Source organism: Neovison vison, chromosome 5 (assembly GCF_020171115.1).
Source record: "Neovison vison isolate M4711 chromosome 5, ASM_NN_V1, whole genome shotgun sequence".
In the NCBI taxonomy this organism is placed as follows: domain Eukaryota; kingdom Metazoa; phylum Chordata; class Mammalia; order Carnivora; family Mustelidae; genus Neogale; species Neogale vison.
Window position 1 is genome coordinate 41,443,390 of NC_058095.1, and position 17,286 is coordinate 41,460,675.

The window sequence follows — 17,286 nt, forward strand, 5'->3', positions numbered from 1 at the left end:
TGTGGCCAGGCACCGTGTTAGAAGATTTTACTCTCCCTCAAAGGAGCCCCATATTTTTAAAAAGCAGGTATTATTACATATTTATATCCATATAAATGAAAGGTATTTTCATAAATAAAAACCTCGTCATGGAGAAGCTATGTGACTTGTCCATGACCATAAGGCTAAGCAGTTTTATTTATTTTTCTTATTTTTAATTTTTTTTGAAGATTTTATTTATTTATTTGACACAGCGAGAGGCAACACAAGTAGGCAGAACAGCAGGTTGAGAGAGAGGGAGAAGCGGGCTCTCCACTGTGTAGGGAGCCCAAGGCAGGCCTCTATCCCAGGGCCCTGGGATCATGACCTGAGCCGAAGGCAGCTGCTTAACTGACTTGAGCCACCCAGGCACCCCAACAATTTTAAAGATTTTATTTATTTATTTGACAGAGAGAGATCACAAGTAGGCAGAGAGGCAGGCAGAGAGAGAGAGGAGGAAGCAGGCTCCCTGCTGAGCAGAGAGCCCGATGCAGGGCTCGATCCCAGGACCCTGGGATCATGACCTGAGCCGAAGGCAGAGGCTTTAACCCACTGAGCCATCCAGGCGCCCCAACCCCAACAATTTTAAAGTGCAATGTGAATCCAGTTCTCTCACGCTCCAAACCCAACCTTTTTCCACTACAGCATGCTGAGAACCTGATTTATGTGGGAAAACATTCTCTGAAAACATAGGATGAAAGAGTTTTAAGTACTAGTAGGCTGTCTGGAGATGGAGATGATACTGTTGATTAAACTAACAGATATTGGGCACCTGGGTGGCTCAGTGGGCTAAAGCCTCTGCCTTCAGCTCAGGTCATGATCCCAGGGTTCTGGGATTGAGCCCTGCATCCGGGCTCTCAGCTCAGCAGGCTTCCTTTCCTCTCTCTCTCTGCCTGCCTCTCTGCCTAATAAATAAAAAAAAATCTAAAAAACAAAAAAACAAAAAACTAACAGAAATGGGCTTAATTTTATCCATGCAAACAGCAGGCTTTTTTTTTAATAAGCCAGGTATTCACTGTTGTATCTTTAAACCTTAAATAAGTAAATAAATAAAATGCCATAAAATGCCTTTCGTTTCCCTCTCTTTTATTTATTCCCTATTCCTTCCTTTACAGAAGCTAGCAAGCCCCTCACCCAAAAGGGATTCTGTGTTACAAACACACAGACTGACACAAACACACACCAAACTTCACATTATTAATGAATGACACAGAGGGAAAACATTCTATTCTTTTACCAAAAAATGCCCATTCAAGGAAAATATACTGTTTTTCTAGTTTAATGACTCATAAGGGGGAAAATGTGAGGTCAGCAAGAACAGAGAAAGTGGAACACTGAAGGAAAAAATTCTTGTTTCATACAATAAATCTATTCCAGAAAACTTAGAGCTTTACTTTGATTAAAAGTTTAAATTCTATATCATTAGAAAGCTCATTAGATAAAAAACCCACCCATCATGCATATGTTTGAATAACACTTAATAATTTATATTCCCCAAGAGATGGCATTCAATACTTTCTAAAACTGGTTCTTTTTACCAGACCAAAAATAGAGAAAATAAAAGGAAAGGGATAAAAACATCTGGCAGAAAAGATGGTAAACATTGACTTGATGAAATTACAGTATTGAATGAATAGTCATAATATTGATAGTGAAACAGTATGTCTTTTTAGTCTTTTAAAAATAGCTAATACATTACAATGAGGTATATGTAATGGATGTATATATCCATCTTAACTATCTCCACACCATTTCCACACACTTAAGTACTCACTGTTTGTGTTTCTTGTGAATACTTTAAGTCCTTCATGCATAAACAAATATGAATACATATTGACTCCTTTGCTTTTGTTTCGACTAAGAAAGTAGGCTATAGCCAGCACAAAGCATCTAGCTGTTCATGCTGAGTACTGTACAACCCCGAAGGTACGAGTCATATACATGATATAAACAGGTCCTCTGGTATGTTTTTTTTTTTTTAATTAATGTACAACCTGGAATTATTTCTGTATTTTTGCATAGCATCCTAATTCTTTTTTTTTTTTCTTTCTTAAGAGGGAGAATCTTAAGCAGGCTCCATGCCCAGATGTAGGGCTTGATCTCCCAACCCTGAGATCTTGACCTGATCTCAAATCAAGAGTTGGACACTTAACTGACTGAGCCCAGGCAACTCCCCCAATTCTTATTTTTCAAAGTGGCATGCATTCCATTTAATGGATGGACCATATTTATTTATTCCCTTATTGATAGATACTTAAATTGTTTCACATTTTTTGCTATTATAAACATGCTGTAATGAAACCCTATATATAGATCATATTGAATGTGTACAAATTGATCTGTATGACAAATTCACAAAAACAGATTATCAACATTTACGCACACTTGATATTTTGACTGAAATTGCCAAACTGCTCCCAATCATCAAATGTCCTAATTTACCATCCCTCCAATAATAGTTCCTGATACTCCTAATTCTCAGCCACATGGTTTATTACATAATTATTGGATTTTTTTTTTTGACAATCTTAATGATAAAAGCGGGGGCACCTGGGTGGCTCAGTTGGTTAAGCAACCGCCTTCGGCTCAGGTCACAGTCCCGGAGTCCCGGGATCGAGTCCCACATCAGGCTCCCAGCTCCATGGGGAGTCTGCTTCTCCCTCTGACCTTCTCGCCTCTCATGCTCTCTCTCACTGTCTCTCAAATAAATAAATAAAAATCTTAAAAAAAAAAAAAAGAATTTGTTAATGATAAAAGCGGGATCTTAAAGTCTTAAGTCTGATGGGGCTGAACATTTGTTTTTATGTTTTAAGAACCATTTATATTTATACTTTTCTCATTTAATGTCTAGGTATTTTAATCTTTTTGTTGTTTATTTAATGCTTTTAAAACACCTATTATTTACATCAAGGTATCTAACAAGCTGCGTAGTTAAGGAACTCTAATGCCATTTAGTTGTTTTTTTAAAGTGAAAATGAACCAGAAGTAAAGGGAAGAAACACAAGGTGTGGCAACAAAGATGGACAGAAATGTGGACTTACTACTAAACCCAAACAGTCCCTTCACCATCATCATGATCACCACCACCACAACCACCCTGGGCATGGATGGAACTTGCTGAAGATTCTCTCTCTTCCTCTGCCCCTCCCCCACGGTCTCTTCCCCCCCTCTCTTGGAGGACGGATGGAAAGAAGGAAGGAAGGGAGGAAGGAAGGAAATTAGTTCTTTCTGGTTCTGTCTCCTTTAATGTCATTTTCTTGTTACATCATTTTCTTCTTTTATCTCCATGTGCTAAAGTATCAGCAAATTTTGCAAGGTGAAAGAGAAAATACCATAGATCTGGTATTGACCAGAGAAAACGGGCTATATCCTTTAAATAATTTCTCATAACTATTCCTTTGTAAGCAAACTGGCAAGCAGTAAAAATAAATAAAAGACACTTTTTTCCCTGCTATAGTTTAGAAAGAAGTAAGTCTTATAGAAAAGAACTCGCAGTACCAACAGTGTGTAATGTTAATTTCCTCCCTCATTAACCACTTCTAGAATTCTCTTTGCTAGTAGTTGGTTATATATACACAAGAGCATTGCATTAGGAAGAGCAGTAGTTTAGAAGTTAAGATATCCAAGGGCGCCTGGGTGGCTCAGTGGGTTAAGGCCTCTGCCTTTGGCTCAGGCCATGATCTGAGTCCTGGGATCGAGCCCCGCACTGGCCTCTCTGCTCTGCGGGGAGCCAGCTTCCTCCTCTCTCTCTGCCTGCCTCTCTGCCTACTTGTAATCTCTGTCTGTCGGGTAAATAAATAAAGTCTTAAAAAAAAAAAAAAATTTTAAAAAAAAAAAAGAAGTTAAGATATCCAGATTTGAGTTCTATTTCTGCCGTCCACTAACCAAGGAACTCACTAAACGACTCTGCTTCCCAGTTTCTCTATATATAGAATGACAAGATCATTCATAAAGTGATCTTTAAAGGTTCTTCTTTGGTTCTATGAATCAAAAACCTGATTCCTGGCTTACTAAACTACAAGCCCCTCAATATTTTTTTCAGGGGAGGACTTTCTCTTTAAAATGTGCATGCACCTCTAAGACCAGTCTTATCCGTGAATGGGATAGGGCAGCTGGCAGTCAGCTCATTTGGAAGGAACTGGAGGGAAGGAAAAAAAAAAGGAGTTGGATAGTAAAATTTTACATTAAGGTAATTTCAAGAGAAGAGGAGGGAATGATGGTGCTGGTTATCTAATAAATAATCCGTTTGGATTCTGGGACAGATAAGTTGGAAATGCTTAGTAGATATAGATTAACTGGCATAACAATTGAATAGTTCTTATAAAGTTAGACCTATAGATTCAGCATTATACTTGAAGAGACAAAACAAAGTGTTTAGAAACTGTGGCAAACTGTCCTATACCTTATCACTGCAGAGATTCTTTGAGATAGCGTTAATATGTAAATAATTCCAGGGCTATATGACCAGGAACAGCTTCCTTTCCTGGGCTAGACTTAATTGATCTTTGAAAAATTTCATTAAAGTGGGGCACCTGGGTGGCTCAGTGGGTTGGACCTCTGCCTGAAGCTTGGGTCATGGTCTCGGAATCCTGGGATTGAGCCCCGCATCAGGCTCTCTGCTCAGCCGGGAGCCTGCTTCCCCCTCTCTCTCTGCCTGCTGTGATCTCTCTCTGTGTGTCAAATAAATAAATAAAAATATTTTTAAAAAATTACATGAAAGTTTTAGAAAATCAAGATATAAAAGATCAAAGGCTTATTTTACTATCTCCTTTATTTTGTACCCAAAGACAATATTCCTACTGCTAATGAACTTTTTTTCTTCTAAGAATCTAAGCAAAAAACAAAACAAAAACAAAATAAAAAACTAAGCAGTTCAGGAATGCTGCTCATTTGCCCTGGGGGTGGACACACAGCAACAGCCCTTAACACACCCGCGGCCTGTGGGAAACACTGGAAAACTGCTTGAAAGGAGGAGTCCTAATCTCAGGGGATCTTCATCAGAGCAAGAGCTCACTGCTCTCGGAAGTTTCCCTACACTAGCAAACGGCCTTCTGCTCGCTTTCACTGGTGCAGTTGTCCCCCAAACATTTTACTCAGTACAACCATGTGCACTATGCTGAGTGCTTGTGATAATATGGTGTACCAGGAAAGGTCCCTGCTCTTATGGCATCTACATTCTAGTGTTGAGAGAAAAAAATACTAAAAAAGGAAACAACAAAACAAGCTGGATTTCAGATACACAAATGTGACAGGACAGAGAAGGGCTGATTTAGATTGGGTAGTGGTGTTCCAGCTGAGATCCAAATGATAGGTCAGCCAGGAGAAAAACTGAGGAACAAAGTGTTCCAGGCAGAGAAAAGATCTCAAGGAAGCAAAATAGGTTTTGGGTGTTTACACACAAAAAGAAGTGTGGCTGGAACATGGTGAATGTGGGGAGAGAGAAATAGTAGATAAAATTCAGGAAGCAGGCAGGGTCTAACTGACCTAGGATCTTATGGGCCACGGTAAGGAGCCTGGATTTTGTTTGATGTTATTTCATATACCCTGACTATTCTCAGGACACCTGAGTTTGCCTTTTGCCTTATCTCTTACCTTTCACTTCCTGAGATTCAGCTCTCTGCTTTTGCATTTTCCCTAGTTTTCTGCTTCTGCCTTTAACTCTGCTTATCTTGGGAAGGCTGACATGGCTTTATCCTGAATTATGTTAAAATCTCATTCTGGGGATGCCTGGGTGGCTCAGTGGGTTAAAGCCTTGGCCTTTGTTTCAGGGTCCTGGGATTGAGCCCCGCATTGGGCTCTCTGCTCAGCGGGGAGGCTACTTCCCCCATCTCTGTCTCTGACTGCCTCTGCCTACTTGTGATCTCTGTCAAATAAATAAATAAAATATTTTATAAAAAAAATAAAAATTTTTAAAATGTCATTCCTGCTCTTTGGGGCAAAGGGCCCTTTTAAAAGGAGGCTCTTATGTGACTGCACAGGTCACCTATCCACAAAGCTGGCCCTCATCTTAATAAATATTTTTTTTAAAATGCCTTCTATGGATGGATGATTTCTGCTCTCATTTCACCTGATCTATCAAATATATAAACTTTTCCAAGATCTTTTAAATAGAGTAGCTCCTCAAACATGTGGCTTAAAGGAAGCTGCCAGGAAATAAGAAACTAGGATATCAAGACTTACTGAGACAACTTCACGATGTCACTGCAATCGCTAAAAACTGTGATGATCCAGCTTATTCTCAAACAAATTATAACTCAGTTGTTCTTACTACTTATTGAGAGGCATAATTCTTCCTCTTATAGGTATAAGGACATTATTATATAGAAGCCAAATAAGAGTTGTTAGTACTTTTGGAATAACTGCTAGGTGGTTCACATTGCCAAGTGGATCTAGTTTTATTAGGCAAATAGCTAAGAAATGCAGCTATGTGACTAACACATTAAGATTTAACTAGAAACATGGGCGCCTGGGTGGCTCAGTGGGTTAAGCCGCTGCCTCCGGCTCAGGTCATGATCTCGGGGTCCTGGGATCGAGTCCTGCATCGGGCTCTCTGCTCAGCAGGGAGCCTGCTTCCTCCTCTCCCTGTCTGCCTGCCTCTCTGCCTACTTGTAATCTCTCTCTGTCAAATAAATAAATAAAATCTTTAAAAAAAAAAAAAAAGATTTAACTAGAAATTTCCTTAGTTTATAATACGCATTATAAATACTAAAAAATGTAATTACAACCCACATTTTTAACAAGATACATCTTTATAATCTTTAAGTTTTCATAAAGCCCGAGAACCAATAATCAGATAAGAAAATGTGTGACTATCAGGGGGCTTGGGTGGCTCAGCCAGTAAGAGTCTGCCTTCCGCTCAGGTCATGATTCTCGAGTCTCAGGATGGAGTCCTGCATGGGGCTTCAGCTTAGCAGGGAAACTGCTTCTCCCTCTACCCTCCCCATCTTGTGTTTTCTCGTTCACTCTCTCTCACATAAATAAATAAAACCTTTAAAAACATATTTTTTTAAAAAAGAAGAAAATGTGTGAGTATCAAATGGTTTCTCTTTCTTTTTTCCCCCCATTTTTCCCTCTTTTCCCACCTTCACCCATTTTGCTCACCTCCAGCCGCCCACATAGTTTGTATAACAACCAATTTTACCTATTATGTAAAACTGGACATGATCATAGCTAATTAGGAAGGGTTCACAATGTTTAGTTACTTACTGCTAAAGAATGATATAAATTAAAGGTGCCAAGTCTGAAATGTCAGTCCAGCCTCTGATATTTTAAGTTTGTAATCAATATCTCTACCTGCAGAACAGGGTTGTACTAACCTTGCCCTGAGGTGCTCCTATTTCATTCACGGTAGAACTCATTACTTAGCATTAGTTATCATAATGATTTATGCAATATCGCAAGCATACTCAGACTCAAGAGAATTATAGCTAATACCATTTTACTGCTATCAAGATTACCTTGGAAAGGAATAATTTCATTTGTAATTACAAAACAAAATAATAGATGCCAAGACAAAGACACTATTACTGATACATTTATACCACTACCTGATGCTTCATGGAAGGGGTGCCTGGAGGAAAAAAATGGTTAAGGGAATGTATTGTTGGTTTTAGTGACATTAATGTTTGCATCAGGTCTGAATCTATGCTGCTAAGAAACTCAATATATGACAGGTCTTGTCCTGAAAAAGCTGACAATCTGGTATAAGAACTAAGGTAAGTACAGATGAAAAGATTTTCAACCATAAAACAATACAAATAAATCTGCAGAATCATAGCATCTTGGAGTTTGTGCCACAGCAGGAATGAGTCAGAAAATACCTGGATCTTAGTGGCTTTGCAATTTTCTGGCCCTGTGACTACAAGTTAATCAATTACTCATACTCACTCAAGGTGACCACCATTACTCACCTCAACTGCCTCCTAACTGCTCTATTTCCATTTTTACCCCCTCCCTTTAATGGGTTCTCCACAGCATAACCAAGGTCTTTTTAAAAAAGTGTGAATCAGGGGCACCTGGGTGGTCCAGTGGGTTAAAGCCTCTGCCTTCCGCTCAGTTAATGATCCCAGTGTCCTGGGATCGAGCCCCACAACGGGCTCTTTGCTGAGCAGGAAGACTGCTTCCCCTCCTTCTCTCTCTGCCTGCCTCTCTGCCTGCCTGTGATCTCTGTTTGTCAAATAAATAAATAAAAATCTTTTAAAAAATGTGAATCAGATCATATCACTTGTATGCTTCAACCTAAACTCTGTAGTACCTTCCTATTACTTTTAGAATAGAATTCAAACCCTTGGACATGGCTTATAAAAGGCTCTGTATTATCTGGCCCCTAATAATACCTTTTTGACCTTATTTCCTACTACTTTCCTTCAAGCTCACTATGCTAGTAACATAGAGGCCTCATTTGTTCTTCAGTGCTATCTAGCTCTTACTTGCCTCTGGGCCTCTGCACAGCTTGGAACTGTCATTGAGCAAGTAGGTTCCTTATCATGATTCAGGACTAGGCTCAAATGTCCCATTTTCAGAAAGACTTCACTACCTCTTCTCATTATTATTCTCAATCACACTAGCCTCTTCTATTGTCTCACTGTACCGATAGTTATCTGAAATTCCCTCATTTATATATCTGTTACTTGATTATCTCCAGAGTCCCCCAGGAGGAAGTACACTTCAGAAGAGAAGTGGCTGTGTTTGCCTTTCTCTGTGCTGTAGTCCCAGCAGCTTGAGCAAGGTCTGGGCCATAGAAAAGGGCAATAAATAAATTGTTTTTTTTTTAAATTAAATTAATGTTATTTATGTATGCTTCAGGCTTTGCGTCTCCTCTACTGTAAAAAAGGGGATAATTATACCTGCACCACTCATTAGAAATAGAGTCTAACATTTACTAAAATTTAACTATATCTCAAGGAGAGTGAAAAATCACTTTATATGCATATTCTCATACTATTTCCATTTTACTAATAAGGTCGCCACTTCTTACAGAGGCGAAATAACTGGCCTGAGGACACAAGGTGATAGCGGGACGCGGGCATGACCCCAGAGGAACCTCAGAATGTGGGCTTTTCTCCACTCTTTGATAGTTTCTAGAAGGATGTTTCCTTCCATTACAGCAAAAGAGGCTGTGCCGTCTGCTCCCCTGAGGTCCTACTTTGTCCTGTGCGTCAAGCGGAGAAAGGTATTACACCCCCCAAAGGGTTCTTTCCCAAGATGAATATCCCCATTTCTTTCAATCCTTCCTTAAAGCATCTTCATGCCTTGGTCATTCTCCTTGGACAAACTCGTTTGACAACGTCTCTCTGCTCCAGAACTGGTTATTTTAACTGAACAAATGGTTAAGGGGCATCAGCTACGAGGCAGCTGATTCCCAGCGGCTGAGAAAATGCAGATGTGCGAATGTAGTTGTGCGCTGTGGTGAACACAGGCAGGCTTCCTGGAGGAGGTGATCCCTGAGCTCAAGTCCTGGGCAGTAAGCAGCGGTAGGAGGCTGAGGGCCGCTAGGTCGAGACAAAAGATGGTGCAGTGAGTTTAAGACGACCTGGGGACACAAGCTCAAAGGATGTGTTTGCCCCTCGCGGAGCGCATGGCGTTTTCCTAAAAGTAACTTTGAAAAGCACTGGAGGGGAGCAAAGTGGGAGGAACAGTCATGGAGCAAAACGCGAACTTACCCGTAATCTGGTAACCCGGCCTCCGTAGCCCGACTGCCAGCGCCACCACCTGAGGAGTCCTGTAGCCAGAGCAGCGGCAAGCTCCTCCCAGTTGTCGCGAGACTGGCCAGGCATCGCGAGATCTGTCTTCTCGTCTCCGATGCCAGGAGCTCTTTCTGGGCGCTATGGGAGGACTCTGGCGTGGGGCATGGAGGCGCGTTGCCTTCTGTGGTTGGCGCTGGAGTCACCCTGGGTCCCCGACCAAGGTTGCCGAGAGCGCAGAACCGTTTCTCAGGCCGGGAAGGAGTGGGACAGGAAGTGCTAACAGGGGGCTGAGGCGGCTTGGGACATGGAGGCGCCCGAACCCGGGCCCAGACCTGGCCCTGCAGCCGCCACGGCGGCCGAAGAGCACGAACCCTTTCACACGCGCGCAGGAGGAGGACTGGCGGCGTCGGAACAAGACGGTCCTCACGTACGTGGCCGCCGCCGCCGTGGGCATGCTGGGGGCGTCGTACGCCGCCGTGCCCCTTTATCGGCTCTATTGCCAGGTAGGGGGCGGTGCTGCCTCCTGGGTGCTGTCATAGGCGGAGGGGGGTGCGGAGGTCCCTAGGCAGCGATCGCTCCTCCGTGTCGTGTGGAAGGGCCTGAGGTTGGCCACCAGAGGGGAAACAGGCTTTAAAAAGTACTTTCCCGGGCTTACCGGAAGTAGTTAGTGGTAAAGCTACAAGTAGAACCCAAGCCCCTAGAGCAGTCGTGCTTATCCCGACCACACTGGAGTGGAATTCCTGATCTCCGAGCTACACTACTGAAGACGTCCGCAGCCTATACTTTGCTCTCCACCAATCGGCCTTACCCTTTGGCTGCTCACACACGTGTTCTTTTATAAAATGTGAGTTACGCGAGTACCTTCCTTCCGTGAACCATATATGGTTTCTGTGCGATGGTTAACCCTGGAGGTGGGAGTTTGCTTGTCAGTCGGGCTTAAGCTGGAAGTACTTTTAATCCCTATAAAGGCGTGAGTTGGGCGTTTGGGGCTTCCCTCCAGTGTTGATACATAAGTGTAATCTGCTTACCCAGGGCCCCCTTTTAGATCAGAAACCCTAATTCAGTTCGTCAGGTGTGGTCCCCCAGAGAACCAGCGTCCCATCATCACCTGGGGGCTTGGGTGCACATTACCAAGTCAAGCTCCAGAGCTACTGCATCAGAAACTCTGCGAGAGGGGCCCGGCAGTCTGTGCTTTAAATAAGTCGCCTAGCTGTGTTTGATGCAGACTAGTATTTGAGAACCATAAACAAAAGCAAACTTGACTACGTATTTCACATATATTCTTAAGAATTAAGGGATTAATTAATTAATAGTTTGCTGTTTTGGCTAGGCATTAGGTTCACTAGTGGAGCTGCTTTAATGTGTTTTGGGGCTCCCTCACCCCAGAGATTCTGATTAGGTCTGGGAAGGGGCCAGAGATTTCTGTTTAAGAAATAAAAGTGAGAGCTACATTCATGTCACTCACTAAGTGTTTGGTAGTGGTTCTCCCAACTTTGTTGTGAGGGGGGCGGTTCATCCGGAGAGCTTTTAAAAATCCTGACACCCAGGTCACATCCCTAACCGGTTAAATCAGAATGTCTCCCAGAGGGAGTCAGGCATTTGTAACTCTTTAAAGATTCCTCAGGTGATCCCAGTGTGTAGCGAAGTTTGGGGATCACTGTTTAACTGCCAGTATTGTTAATGCCTCGCTTACTTCTCTTCTCCTTTTGGACATGAACATGCTATTTTCCATAATGACTAAAATAGCAGAAGTCTAAAGGACTTTTCAGTCTCCTAATATTAGTATTTATGGGGTATGCAGTAGCTTAATTTGGGAGGATGAGTATAGAATGTGAATTAGTTTTAATCAGAGGGCAGTCTGGACCTAGCATGGATCCCCAAACTGGCAGTTAGTTAAATCATAAAACTGAATCCAAAATAGCAAGTATAAATCTCCACAAACCATGAGGGGAGAAGGGGGTCAGTTTTATTTTCAGGGAATATTTAGTAACATCTGAAGACATTTTTGGTTGTCATAACTTGGGAGGTGGGCAGGGAAGGTCCTACTGATGTCCTAGTGCGTAAAGGCTATAGATGCTGCTGAATGTTCAATACTGCACAGAACAGACACTTCCCCTGCCTCCCCCACCAAAAAAACCCAGAAAAACTCAAAGAATTATCCAACCTGAAATGCCCTTAGTGCCAAAGTTGAGAAACCCCGGGTTTCACACTTAAATGAATGACAGTTTTTGTACATGTGTGTGCAGATGCAGGGCAGGATAGTAAAAATTGTAATTTGTAATCCTAAACTTAAATCAAGTTGGACATTACACGGTGACATTTCCTAAAGAGGCTTTTTTTTTTTTTTTTTTTTTTTTACTTTTGGAGTCACAGAACTTTAGAGCCAAAAATAAGGAATTATATAAAGTTCAATACAGTGACCACACATTTAATGAATATGGAAGATATAGCCCCCCAAAGTAAGATTTATTCAGTTCTTGGAGCTAGTTAGTAGCAGAAGTAGACTAGAGCCCAGGACATATTTTCATTGCCCTTTTCTGTTCTTAAGTTATCTAATTATCAAATTTGCAAACTTGAAGAATCTATATGCAAAGACTGTCAGAATACATTAAGGAATCTCTATTCAAGTGACTCAGATTCTTCAGGAGTTACGTCTTAAAACTTAAGCACTATAGCTCTCTTGGGCAGAAGAATTTACTTATTAAACAGGATAAAGGCTTACCCTAGCAGCTTTTAGGTTTATAATGTAATTCAATAATGTTGCAGGGCAGTTGAGTGCAGTTAGTTGACTTGTGTAATACATGGAAGATAGTAATACTACATTTTGCTGGGAGTCTTCCCCTAGCCTCAAATTTGGTATTTTTTTCCTAGTATAGTAACAGATTAATTATCCGGAGACCAGAATTCTGGCAACCTCAAGCATCAGAAGAATGATGACCCTGGAAGTAAGGATTTTTCTTTTTAAACATCTCTGATGATAAGGAGATAATTAATGGCAATGAAGATAGGCAAGAAATGTCAGACACAGATTATTCTGTTGTCTTGTGATTTATTCAGTTGCCAAAGGGATCAGTTTTTCTGATTAACCAATGATATTTATAAAAGCTATACTATACAAAGTACAGAAAAAAATTACAAAAACATTTACCAACTTGGAAAAATACTTATGATGCTTGAGAAAAGCAGAATACAAAAGTGAAACTACAAACTAATCTATGCTATTAAAATCATGATATGGAAAAGGATCAGATAGGACTATGGGTAATAGAATTAGTTTCATTGAAATGATAGGGCCGTGGGTAATTTTTACTTCTGTTAATGATTAGTAGTGTATATGAAACACTAGCAATACGTAGAAGTATGTTTACTGGAAAGTTAAGCTAAAATTCTGAGCTATATATTATTGGTGGGGAGTCTGCTTTCTCTCAAATGACTCATTTTTTTACTATGTCCAATAACCAAGTGATTACTGAAAAAATAAAGTGACTAACAAATAGAGGCCTTTGACACCCCAAAGGTGGTCAAGCCATTGACACATTCATAGGAAGTGGCCAGTGACAGTATATAAACTGGGCTTCTAGTAGATTACTAAATTGTTTTTAAAATTTGTTTTTATCCAATAAACCATCACCTGAAAGTATTATTTGACATATTACCCTGTAATATTCTTAATATCTTTAATACCTAGACTACTGGTCTTGGAGGATCAGCAGTAGCAGGTCATGCATCAGACCAGATTGAAAACATGGTGCCTGTTAAGGATCGAATTATTAAAGTCACCTTTAATGCAGATGTGCATGCAAGTCTCCAGTGGAATTTTAGACCGCAGCAAACAGAAATATATGTAAGTGACTATAAGTAGTTATTAAGATTATTTTTTTCATTTTAAAATTTATCGTCACTTAAACTGTTTAACAATTTAGGGAACACTTATGTAAACTTAATCTCAAAATACTAAGACTCCATTAATGTAATTGTTTTATTCTCACAGACTACTTTTGACAGTGCCCTATACAATGTAACAGTAGACTGTATGATACTGTAGTAAAAGTCAGTTTGGAATGATGGAAAATGTCATTTGTTCTTATTAGAGTCATATTAAGAATTCACTCTCTTATGCTATGTGGTTAACTTTCCCTCAGGTATAGATAAGGGGGAAGGGTTGGAAAAGTAGTTTACTGATTTATATAAAAAATATGCTTGTATCAAAAAAAATTGAGAAGCTTTGAAGTAATCATATTAAATAGTCGTGTTCTACTTCAGAAAAGCTATACCTTAAAAGTTTCCTAAAATCTTGACTAACTGGAATCCTAGAGGATTTAATTGAAATTACTTCATGAACTGAGGAATAGCCAGAAATGTTTCATTGTGACCCTTACTGGAAAACCTTTATAAATATTGGTGTCTCCCCAGGTTAGTAAACATTACTGAATCTCTTCAATGATTGAAGGTTTTATAGGTTATGATCTTTAATACTCTAATCACATAGTAGTGTTTAAGATATTAGTGGCTGAATTGGTATAAATGACAGAATCTTTTGGAAATCTATTTTTTTAAAGCCTTGCAAGTTTTAAAAATGTGTTCTCTCAAAAAGAGTATTCATGCTTTTTGGTTAAATAAATGTTGTATTCAATCAGTTTTATTCTGGTTATAAGTTTAATTTGCTCTAGTTGGTAACCTCTTAAAAAGAATGTCAGTTAGTGTATTTGGTATCAGTGTTAAGAAATCAGGTTTGGGGGTGCCTGGGTGGCTCAGTGGGTTAAAAAGCCTCTGCCTTCGCTCAGGTCATGATCCCAGGAACCTGGGATTGAGCCCTATATCAGGCTCTCTGCTCAGCAGGGAGCCTGCTTCCTCCTCTCTCTGCCTACTTGTGATCTCTCTCTGTCAAATAAATAAATAAAATCTTAAAAAAAAAAAAAGAGGGGCATCTGGGTGGCTCAGTGAGTTAAGCCTCTGCCTTCGGCTCAGGTCATGATCTCAGGGTCCTGGGATCGAGCCCCGCATCAGGCTCTCTGCTCAGCAGGGAGCCTGCTTCTCTCTCTCTCTGCCTGCCTCTCTGCCTGCTTGTGATCTCTGTCTGTCAAATAAATAAATAAAATCTTTAGAAAAAAGAAAGAAAAGAAATCAGGTTTGGGCTGTGATAGGCTTGGCTGTCCTTGAACATTTTAAGTAATTTAATTTGCAGATTATTACTTGAAGACCTGAGATATACAAAAGGACAAAGCACAATTAATAATGAATAGGAAACTGGTTCCACTGACATACGCAAGTAAAAATTGAAAACCAGATATTAAAAAAAAAAAATTCATGGGTAGTATTCACAATTTATTTTGCTGATCCTCAATATTAGTTTAGATAAAGTATTGTGGTCTGATGGATAGGAAAAATAATATGACTAATTTAATATAAGGGAAAGGAGGAGCTGTGAGATTTGAAATATTGATAATGTGTATTTCCTTAAAACAGGTAGTGCCAGGAGAGACTGCACTGGCGTTTTATAAAGCTAAGAATCCTACAGACAAACCAGTAATTGGAATTTCTACATACAATGTTGTACCATTTGAAGCTGGACAGTATTTCAATAAAATACAGGTACAGCTTATATATGCAAACTTTAGTATTAAACTTACTGCAGTGTTTAGTAGAAACTAATTTCCGAAAATTCATTTCTTCTAAACATTAAACTTTTTTCCCATTGCTTAAACAGGTATGCAGAGGTGGAGATGAACCAAATTTTAATTTCTTTAAAATTAGAAGAGGAACAGGGTGCCTGGGTGGCTCAGTCAGTTAAGTGTTGGAGTCTTGATTTTGGCTCAGGTTATGATCTCAGGGTCATGGGATCAAGCCTGGCAGTGGGCTCTGTGCTCAGCTGGGAGTCTGCTCCAGATTCTTTCTCCCACTCTCCATCTGCCCCCTCCAACACCAATTTTGTTGAGTCTCTCTCTTTTTTTTTGAAATTTTTAAGATTTTATTTATGAGTGAGAGCGCATGTGTGCATGCTCAAAAGTCGAGGGGAGGGGCAGAGGGAGAAGTAGACTCCCTGCTGAGCAGGGGGAGCCCATTGAGTCTCAATTTAAAGCAAAAATTAAAAATACTGTCATTTTGTCTCAGAGCTTAGATAATATTTAGTTATTTTTCTTATAATATTGCTCACTAAAGCCAAAAAATGGACCATTATTAATATTTCTATTCTAAAAGAAATTAAAGAAATATCTTTCTATAACTTCTAGTGCTTCTGTTTTGAGGAACAAAGGCTTAATCCACAAGAAGAAGTAGATATGCCAGTGTTTTTCTACATTGATCCTGAATTTGCTGAAGATCCAAGAATGGTGAATGTTGATCTCATCACTCTTTCCTACACTTTTTTTGAAGCAAAGGAGGGACAGCAGTTGCCAGTTCCAGGCTATAATTGAAGTCAGCACCTAAGTCCTGCTTCAGATTTGTGATTTTTGAAAAATCATGTATCTACTCTTCTCAGGGGAGAAATATCGTACAGTAATGTGAAGCTCTTTTAAATATTATTTAATGCTGTATTTTTTTTTTCTCAACTAATTTACCCTACTTAAAATTGAATGGTTTCTATCATAAGGAATCCACATGCCTATTTGAATGTATGACTATTCAGAGCCATAGAGTAATATAAGTAATACTAAAAGTAATATTGGTAAGTAATAATAAGAGAAACTCCTGTTTCTTAAATATGTAGGCATGGACTTGATGGTTCAGATTAATTCTATTTGCTCCCCTTACAGATTATTAGCCCTTCATACTTGTAGCAGTGAATATTTTTGTTATTCCTAGGGTTATCTGTTTTAGGCTCCAGGTCTTCTGCCCATTTTTATTATTTCTAAAATAGTCGGGTTACTGCTTTTTTCTTTTATTGTGAATAGTCACTACTTTAAAAGCTCACAATGGAAGAAGAATCACTGAGCCCTAACAGCTTGCCTAGAGGTAACATACTGACTTCAGATTTGACTGTTTGTCCTTTAGGCCCTAGGGCTATTTTATATTCTGAAATTCTGGCATCATGAAATGAAATAAAATGCACAAATATATTAACTAGGATCATAGCATTTCCTTTGATAGTTCAAGTCCCTGAATGTTAAAATATAAGTGTGGAATTGTGAAGACTCATATCAGAAGTTCTATGAATAAACTCTGTTAAAAGAAAAAATGTATTAATTGTTTTAATAGGAATCTGCCATTGTAATTTATGACATAAATGAATGCACAATTTATTCTAAATATTTTCTAGTAGTGTTTGTTCCAAATAGAGATCATCTAGTATTACAAAGAATTGTATTTAAAGGCAACTTTAATAAAGAGTCCAGTGACCTCTTCAAGGTATCTGAAATGTAAACTACAATCATGAGGGCTTTCACAAGTTACAATTCTAAACAAGTATTATTTATAAAAAGTACAAATTGACTTTTACATTCAACTTAGTTAAATGAAGGCACTCAATAGTCTTAATTATTTTGTAATAAAATAATCTTCATCTACTCTTACCACAGCTGTGTGAGGATTTCTTTTCTAAAAGTAGGAAGCCCTGTGAAACCTAAGCTGCTGTCATTAAACTAGT

General features: G+C 39.5%; 2 protein-coding genes across 8 annotated transcripts in view; one reads left to right on the top strand and one right to left on the bottom strand.

Annotated features, from left to right (window-relative positions):
- STXBP4 (syntaxin binding protein 4) overlaps nucleotides 1–9,774 on the bottom strand; it is a 270,874-nt gene extending 261,100 nt beyond the window's left edge. For all 7 annotated transcript variants that reach the window (XR_006384565.1, XR_006384564.1, XR_006384562.1 and 4 more), the window contains exon 1: nucleotides 9,681–9,774. The gene's annotated coding sequence lies outside the window, so the exon portion shown is untranslated. The remainder of the gene's footprint in view (nucleotides 1–9,680) is intronic.
- On the top strand, nucleotides 9,770–17,212 carry LOC122906561 (cytochrome c oxidase assembly protein COX11, mitochondrial). The gene is made up of 4 exons (XM_044248643.1): nucleotides 9,770–10,207; nucleotides 13,393–13,548; nucleotides 15,171–15,296; nucleotides 15,935–17,212. Exons 1-4 carry the CDS (start codon nucleotides 9,845–9,847, stop codon nucleotides 16,115–16,117), a joined length of 828 nt encoding a protein of 275 aa, XP_044104578.1. The 5' UTR covers nucleotides 9,770–9,844; the 3' UTR covers nucleotides 16,118–17,212.
- Nucleotides 17,213–17,286: the final 74 nt, after the last annotated feature.